General features: G+C 33.4%; 2 protein-coding genes across 2 annotated transcripts; one reads left to right on the top strand and one right to left on the bottom strand.

The window, feature by feature from the left end:
* Positions 1–1,974: 1,974 nt before the first annotated feature.
* On the top strand, positions 1,975–5,063 carry LOC101900636 (NADH dehydrogenase [ubiquinone] 1 alpha subcomplex subunit 10, mitochondrial). The gene is made up of 4 exons (XM_005175349.4): positions 1,975–2,111; positions 2,410–3,117; positions 4,361–4,759; positions 4,820–5,063. Exons 2-4 carry the CDS (start codon positions 2,410–2,412, stop codon positions 4,916–4,918), a joined length of 1,206 nt encoding a protein of 401 aa, XP_005175406.2. The 5' UTR covers positions 1,975–2,111; the 3' UTR covers positions 4,919–5,063.
* A 30-nt stretch (positions 5,064–5,093) lies between these two features.
* On the bottom strand, positions 5,094–8,970 carry LOC101901337 (ficolin-2). The gene is made up of 7 exons (XM_005175353.4): positions 8,574–8,970; positions 6,457–6,572; positions 6,300–6,398; positions 5,940–6,014; positions 5,856–5,876; positions 5,329–5,778; positions 5,094–5,262 (listed from the first exon to the last, which is right to left on the bottom strand). The coding sequence occupies exons 1-7, from the start codon at positions 8,646–8,648 to the stop codon at positions 5,094–5,096; spliced, it is 1,005 nt and encodes a 334-aa protein (XP_005175410.2). The 5' UTR covers positions 8,649–8,970.
* Between the last annotated feature and the right edge of the window lie 250 nt (positions 8,971–9,220).

A 9,220-nucleotide genomic window follows, 5' to 3' on the forward strand; every position in this document is an offset into this window, starting at 1 on the left:
GTCTATAGGTTGTATTAATTTTTAAATTTCCAAAACAACAACAAAAAATAAAATTAACTATATTATTTTATTTTAGTTTAAACTTTCCAATGTCCTATAACAAACAATGTAACAAACAAAAGTGACCGACCCACGTAGTGTAGCTACTCAACCTAAACGGACACGACAGAAAGAGGAATCAACAAAAATATTCTTCCTTCGTTTGTTATGTTCGTTCACTGATCTAACAAAGCACAAACAACAAGTGCTGATCAGAGAACGACTACACAGCAAGCAAACAGCGGTGGGGGTTTAAACAGTGTTGTTGTTGTTTGCGATTTGAAATGTGACTGTTGTTACAAGAGAAAAGAATAAATGTAACAACAACAATTTGCAATATTACAGCGGACAGACCAAACAAAAAGAATAATATTGCGGTCTTTGCTTTAGGTAGTAAAGCACACCAAACTAATAACTAACAACGACGACGTGTTTGTTGGTATCAACGAAACGAGATGTTTAATGTTTTGTTGTTATACATGAACCAAAACAAAAAGAATATTAGCAAACGATTTTTGCAATAATTTTCTTTTGGAGTTTTGTTTTGATGCTGCAGAATACAAGCATCCAAATTAGAAGCCGACGATTGGCGGGAAACAAAACAAAAGGGAAAAAGGTGACGTTGTAAAACGACCTTTGTACCCAAACAAAACCGATTGTTTTGTTGGTGTCGCGGTAATTTAATAACGCGAGCTCACTTAAAAACAACACTGCACTATACGTACCTTGTAATGCAGGAGTAATGGACTGTATATTTATGGAGGATCCAAGTATCCATACGCAAGCGATGATCCAAATCCGGCTCGAAGGACCAATGTTTAGCTCAGAGGGGCTCCGCCGATGGGAGTAAAACGCCGAATGCGTCGAGCAATGGACCGTAGGGGGGTAATATAAAAAGAAATAAAACACAAGGGGTTTTTCTTAGTATTAAATCAAACTATTTATTCTTAGTTTGGTTAGTGGTAACGATATTACCTTTGGCAACAATATGCCTCACTATGCACAACGATATGTGCTGCAAACGATATTGCCGGTGTTGTCTGTCCGATTGACAGCGAAATACTACTTGATGTCTAAAGGAGGCGGCAAAACAAGTGACAAATAATTACTCGTTAAAATGTCAAAGGCGCTAGCACAAGGTTGCAATAAACCGTAGCGCGTACATTTTAACGAATAATTAAGGACCAAACCAGGGGTCAATAAAAAGCAATATTTTATGAAATTCTAAATTAAACAAGTACTCCAAATTAAAATTAATTTCCGTTTTCCCCAAGGAATATTAAGCACAACGAACATCTTCCCTGCAACAAAATAATTTCTCGTTATTATTACCCTTAAATTATTTCCAGTTGTTGTTTCTCCTTCAACTTCCAAGTCAGTCACCTTCATCCACAGTTCAAATTCAAGTTAATTTCCGTTTCATCAAGGGATTTTAAGCTGGGCTTGATTGTACTTGCCGTTTTGTGCGGAATAGGCATTTGCAACAAATTTCCATATTTCCATGGAATTCTATGCTTTTTTCTTCTTTCTACAATTAACACTTTGTAATTTCTAATTCAAAAATTGCAAGGAGGGGACGTTACAATTTTTTCCATTCCTTTTATAGCATCAAAGATTTGGCGCGTTTTAGCTTCTATCCAATTCTCATCTGACCCCTTTTCGCATTTTTCATTAAAGAACATTGACAAAGAGAGGGAGAAAGAGAGCACATTCCATTCTAATAAACATCTCAAAAGCTAACGGACACATCACCAGCATAGTTTTTACTAAAATTAAATGTTTTATAATTAATTGTACATATACTCTATTTACATAATTCTCTTTTTTATAAAAAATACATATTTTTATATAAACGACAAGATAGCAGAGTTTTAATACCAAACTTGGCAACCCTTTCCCCCTCTGTCATGTTTCAATTGATCTAGTACGATTTTTTACAACCATGTGGTCACCAAATGCCATCAGCTGGCAAGACATCATGAAATAGCAACAACAACAACAACACTTTGACAACGGCTGTCAGTGGAATTCATTTCTGTCATCGAAGTTGAAGAGCATTTTCAATTGGAAAAGTGAGTTAAATTAAAGGAAATTTGCCAAGGAAATTAACAAACAACAATGGCTTTTAGTCCAAATAACGGCATTACGAATTGCAAAGAAAACAAGCGCGAAAAGAAGCAGCTTGTTTTCCCTTGAAAAGGCTTTGCATTGTGCTTATTTTTACCGGAGCACAGCCTCTGCAAGTGTGTGATGTAACATGCCAGCCAGAAGCCGTTGTTGCGTTTGGCATTTTGTTTGGCGAATAATCAAAATTGTTTTTATTTTCTTACTTAATTTAACAAATTATTAACCATTTTATTTATTTTCCAGATGACTGCCGTTTTCAGAGTGGGCCTGATACGCCTTTGCTCACGCAACACTCCTGCCGCCCTGCCGGTTGCTGTGGCCCAACAGCAGCAACGTTTTATTTCGGGCAAAACAATGCGCGGCGGTCCCCTTGTTATGCCACACAAACCATATCCCTACAAAGAGAAGGAATATGGTGTATTCCAGGCCATGTTCGACAAGACCACAAAACGTTTAAATGAAAACTCAAAAATCATTTGCGTTGAGGGTCCCATTGCTGCGGGCAAAAGTAAATTCGCCAAAGAATTGGCTGATGAGCTGGAAATGTTGTATGTGCCCGAAGCCAATATGGACATGTTCTATATCAATTCCTATGGCTATGATTTGCGTCAATTGGATCCTAAATTACCCGAGTCATGCCGTTCCTTTGATGTGGTCAACTTCTGCAAGGAGCCCAATCACCGTCTGACTCCCACTTTCCAGATTTTAATGTATCAATTGCGTTTCGAACAGTATGTCGATGCATTGGCCCACCTCTTGTCCACCGGCCAGGGTGTTGTCTTGGATCGCAGTTGTTATTCCGATTTTGTTTTCCTCGAGACAATGTACAAACATGGCTACGTCTCGAAGGCAGCACGTTCCGTATACTATGAGATCAGAGGTAATACATTGACGGAATTGTTGAAGCCACATTTGGTGATCTACTTGGATTTGCCCGTTGATGCTGTTAAGGTGAGTTAGTGAAGCGATGTGAAGGGTACTTAAGTTAATAATTATTCTATGAAAATTTTAAAGATAACCAGACAGAACGAAGTGGAGAACATTATTATGACCCAATTTTGATAGAACCGGGGAAAATATTGGAAAAGTAGAACATCCAGGGACTTTATATTTAATATTCCCTTCGAGTTGCGAAGCCCATTTCTTCGGAAAATAAGGACTGCTATATTTATTGGGCTTTTCTCAATTTAGTAAAATATTTTTTAATATTTTAAGCAGTGAATTGTGGTACATTGGCATCCATGATGCCACAAATGTTTGCCAGATTTATACCCACTTAGTTAAGGGCAATATGGAGATTTTGTCCACATTTCCCAGTGGATTTGTTTTACTTTGCACCAGGTTTGGAGGCGTCCGATAGTATTTTCAAATCGATTTGTTCGGAATTCGATATTTCGAGTTATCAAAGCATACATAGCTGCATTGGAAGAAATTGCCGACAATGGCCCACGTTTGAGGCCCTATATTTAGAGCTGGAAATATGTGAGATAAGTGCTACTTTTTTCAACGATTGGATAACATTGCTCACCCTTTGAACCCCTTGAACGCCACTAATATATGTGGGTTATTATGAAGATTTTAGATATTATTTCCAACCCTTTGGAGAGAACACCTCTTTTCAAAGAATAGTCCGCGAGAATCTCCATTTAAAAATACTTCATATATTAGCATCCACTTCTGATCATTGTTGATTGAGATTGCTTTGTATTTTGACATTTCAAATATCATAGAGCAAAACAAGAACAAATGTGATAAACATAGCTGGTTCCCATTGGACGGTACCTTCAGATATGGGAGATTAAGAATATTTTTCAACAGACAATTTTTTCTACACAAGTCCATGTATCTCTAAATATAGGGTTTTTGATAACTTTTCAATGGGAAGTTATAAATTGCACCTCCATATTTGTCATTTTGAAAATTTCAATCATAGTTTCGAATCAATTTTTAATTGTCATTTTGGATAGCTCTAAATATAGGGCTTTTGATAACATTGTAAGCCGTTTTAATGAAACTAATATTTCAATGGAATGGAATAAATTGCACCTCCATATGAGGCCTTTTGGAAATTTCGATCATATTTTCAAACCAATTTTTAATTGTCTTTTCGGGTGGTTGTCTTATTGCAATTCTTTCTTTCTTTTCAATTAGACCAATATTTTAATTCTATTAACATTTTTTTTTCCATTTTCAGCAACGCATCAAGGCCCGCAACAATGACTACGAAGTTAAGTCTCCCGTCTTCACAGATGCTTACTTGAAAGACATGGAGAATACCTATAAACAACAATATCTCAAGGATATTGCCACCCATGCTGAGTTGTTGATCTACGATTGGACAGCTGGTGGTGAAACTGAAGTCGTTGTTGAGGATATTGAACGTATCGATTTCGAGAATTTCGACAACGATCCAACGGAAAAGAAAATGAAAGATTGGCGTTTCCACAATGAGGGTGAATGGAGTGAGGCTCGCATCCAGTACACCTGTGGCAAACCCGATTTAATGAACTACTTTAATGTGCCACGTTTTGATGTGCCCGAATTGTTGCGTGATCCCGACAGTGGCAAGAAGTGGCGTGATATTTGGTTTAATGTAAGTCAATTAATTAAATTTTTTTTTATTTTATAATTGATTGTATCATTTTTGTTCCAGGCCCCCGGCATGAAATATCGTCCAGGCTACAATGAAGATATGGGTGATACTGGCTTATTGTCCAAAGCCAAATATAATATGGCCGATAACAAAATCTAATTTAAATGTCTTTTTTTTAATTGTTAGTCAAAAAATTAATTGAAATGAGAAAGAAAAAATGAGTAATTTACAAGATCTAATCAAGGAACTGCCATGAAGGGCAAAATAAATAAAAAACAAATTAAATAATGCTTTCTATTGATTATATGTAAATATATTTTATTTAAATAATATTTTATGGATTTTGCTCCATTTCTGGTTCGTTAAAACCATTTGTTGTCCAAACAAGTTTTGGCCTCACTTTCATTTCAGCAATCTTAAAGGAGTAATCTACCTTCCATTTGTCCCAACTCACACCAGCCTGATTGGCATTGGCCTCAAAACGATAGGGTCCACACAGATGACTAAAGGATGAAAAAAATCAAAAAAATCAATTATAAATCTCCAATATTGTAAATTTCAAATCTTACCTTGCATAGCACGATTTAAACCACCATGCACCTCTAAAATAGCTGGCACAATTTCGCGTCGAGTCATCATTATCCTGATCATATGTTGAGAATGGCATGCCAAGATGATATTCCATGCCATCGCCGGCATCACCGCTATAATTGCCCACAACTTTAATGGCATATTTCTCCTCTTCACTACCCACCCGGAAGAGATCATAATGGGCATGGACCATATCACCACCCCATTCACGCATAACCACCAAAAGTTCCATGGGTTCACGGGACGTGAGTTCATGTAGATTATCCAGACCAATAAAGAATTCCCCTTCCGGTGGATTACCAAACCCGGCCTTGTAATCGGCCCATTTACGATAGAAATCAACAGAGCCGTCTTGGCGCCGTAAAACTGTTGTCCAGGCTTGGGTTTGATTTGATATGTTCACAATTAGGTTCTCCTGGCTGTCTTGCCTGTTCGGAGGTGAAATGAAAAATTACAAAATTTTTTATAATTTGCAAACCGAAAAATTCTTCTGTGGCACACATACCTTGAGGCCAGCTCATCAAATCTGAAAAAGAGAAGAGTAATTTAAATTAAGTTTTCCATTAAATGAAAATAATAATCTCTTTACCTTTTGCTGGTTTCAGAAAAGTAATCATCTATTTTTTCAACCAGATGCGATAGTTTGGAATCCTGGGTGCTCTGTCTGTAAAGAAAATTGGAAGTCAATCAAATATGTTATTAAAGGAGATTTTTTTAAGGAGTCATAGGAATATAAAAAATAAAATAGATAGGAATATAAAAATATAAAAAAATAGATAATTTGAAAATATTTTCCATGCTCTAACTGAGAAGGGTATTAGGGCAATGTGTTTCAGTTGAAGACTAATAACTTTTAGGCAATTGTCGGCGTTTTTTTTTTTTTTTTTTTTTTTTTTTTGATAGAAGGACTACCAGACCAAAAAAAAAAAAAAAGAAATTATATCCTTACCTCTCTGCCAACTCCATGAATTGTTCATCCATGTACTTTTTGGCATTTGCATTGAGGGTCTCCATTAAATTCATGGTACGATCCTCCTGTTCGCGTTGCCTAAAACACAACAAAAATATCAATTCGTTGCAAAATGGAATTAATCAAAATATAATACCTTTGTTGTAAATCATACACAGTGTGGCTCATCATATCCGTAACGTTCATTATCAAATTCAACTTTGAGTAGAGGACATGCCACAACACATCTTCATTGTCCTCGGCTACGGGATCCTAAGAAAAAAAATTGAGAAAAATAAATATTTTCGATTGGATATGAAATCGATTTTGAGAAACAACATTTAAAGCCCAAAAAATCTCAAGAATTAAAAAAAATATGACGGCCTTTCCATAAACGTGGATTTTTTAAAAATATTTTTTTAAAGTTATCCCATAAACGTGGTTTTCTTAAAAATATTTTTTTAAAGTTATCCCATAAGCGTGGATTTTTTAATAATTTTATTTCAAGATCTATCCATCAAAGTTGATTTTTTAATAATTTTATTTTAAGATCTATCCATCAAAGTTGATTTCTTAAAAATATTTTTTTAAAGTTATCCCATAAACGTGGATTTTTTTAAAAATATTTTTGTTAAAGTTATCCCATAAGCGTGGATTTTTAAAAATATTTTTCTTAAAGTTATCCTTTAAACGTTGATTTTTAAAAATATTTTTTAAAGTTATCCCATAAACGTGGATTTTTTAAAAATATTTTTTGAAGGTCCTTAAATAAACGTGGATTTTTTAAAAATATTTTTTTTAAGTTATCCCATAAGCGTGGATTTTTAAAAAATTTTATTTCAAGATCTTTCCACAAAAAGGATTTAAAAAATATTAAAGGCCTTTCCATAAACGTGGATCTTTTAATAATTTTATTTCAAGGTCTTTCCATCAAAGTGGATTTTTAAAATGGATTTTTAAAGTTATCCCATAAACGTGGATTTTTTAAAAATATTTTTTTTTAAAGTTATCCCAAAAACGTGGATTTTTAAAAATATTTTTTTTTAAGTTATCCCAGAAACGTGGATTTTTTAAAAATATTTTTTTAAAGTTATCCCATAAACATGGATTTTACAAAAATATTTTTTTAAACTTATCCCAGAAACGTGGATTTTCTTTTAAAGTTTTATTTCAAGGTCTTTCCGTCAAACTGGATTTTTTAAAAAAATGTTTAATGAACTTTCCATAAACGTGGATTTTTTAAAATTTTTATTTCAAGGTCTTTCCGTCAAAGTGGATTTTTAAAAAAAAAAATTTAAAGTCCTTTCCATAAACGTGGATTTTTTAAAAATATTTTTTTAATGGTCTTCCATACACGATTTTTTTTTAAATATTTTTTAAAGGTCTTCCATACACGATTTTTTTAAATATTGTTTGAAGATCCTCCTATAAACGTGGATTTTTTAAAAATATCTCCCATACACGCAATTTTTTTAAATATTTTTTGAAGGTCCTCCTGTAAACGTAGATTTTTTAAAAATATATTTTTAAAGGTCTTCCACACACGATTTTTTTTTTTTAAATATTTTTTGTAAAGGTCTTCCATACACGATTTTTTTAAATATTGTTTGAAGATCCTCCTATAAACGTGGAGTTTTTAAAAATATATTTTTTTAAAGTCTCCCATACACGAAATTTTTTTTAAATATTTTTTTAAAAGTCTTCCATACGCGATTTTTTTTAAATATTTTTTGAAGGTCGTCCTGTAAACGTGGATTTTTTAAAAATATATTTTTAAAGGTCTTCCACACACGAAACTTTTTTTTTTAAATATTTTTTTCAAGGTCTTCCATACACGATTTTGTTTAAATATTGTTTGAAGATCCTCCTATAAACGTGGATTTTTTAAAAATATTTTTTTTAAAGTCTCCCATACACGAATTTTTTTTTAAATATTTTTCTAAAAGTCTTCCGTACACGATTTTTTTTAAATATTTTCTGAAGGTCCTCCTATAAACATAGATTTTAAAAAAAAAAATTTAAAGACCTCTTTACATAAACGTGGGTGTTTTAAAAAATATTTTTAAAGACCTCCTTACATAAACGTGGGTGTTTTAAAAATATTTTTTTAATGTCCTTATAGTCGGCCCTGCCTGAATTTTGACCTTTCCTTACTGGTTTTTATTTATATTTTTTCCAAAGGATTTCCAATTCAAGTGGATTTTGAAAGAGATTGAAATGTTGTCTAAACGTCAAAATATTGATTATTTTCTATTTAATTTTTTTCCAACTCACCGTCAAAGCCGAATTATCTTCTGAGGCCCCACGATGTGCGACATAAAAAATTAGAAAAATTGTTAGCAATTTCATTTTTCTCCTCTCTTTCTTTGGCTGCTTCGTTTATGCTCTCTTTGCGGTTTCGGCTTCCTTTAGCGGAAAATATCTATCTGAATGTTTCACCTTTTCAAATTCAAGTTGTACTGGCAAATAATTGAATGTGTTCGAAGATATTTATATCAGCGACACAAAATTTTTGGTTAAAACCAATAAGAACAGTAACAACAAAAATTTATTAAATATGATCATTATTTTAGTGTCAACTGATATCGTTACTTCGTTGACATCATCACTCGTGTCGTAGATATGATGGAAGAAAAGCGAAAAAGTAAATGTTTCCAGGAGCTTTTCTTCGGGAGCTTTTTTCTTGGCTGATGGGAAATTCTGGCAATGTTCACTTTCTCCAAAAAAAAAAAAAAAAAAAAATGTTGAATATTACAAACATCATAGTTTTATTTTGGCCCATATGATGTATTGAGACCCTCGGATGGTGGTGCCCCTTCGTCATACCATGATTTCATTGTTGTTGTTGTTCTAGATGTCAAGTGTCCGAACATTGATAATCTTTATAGGATTTATGATGAACACTAATTTAAGTGTTCCAA

This window comes from Musca domestica, unplaced genomic scaffold, assembly GCF_030504385.1.
Source record: "Musca domestica strain aabys unplaced genomic scaffold, Musca_domestica.polishedcontigs.V.1.1 649, whole genome shotgun sequence".
In the NCBI taxonomy this organism is placed as follows: domain Eukaryota; kingdom Metazoa; phylum Arthropoda; class Insecta; order Diptera; family Muscidae; genus Musca; species Musca domestica.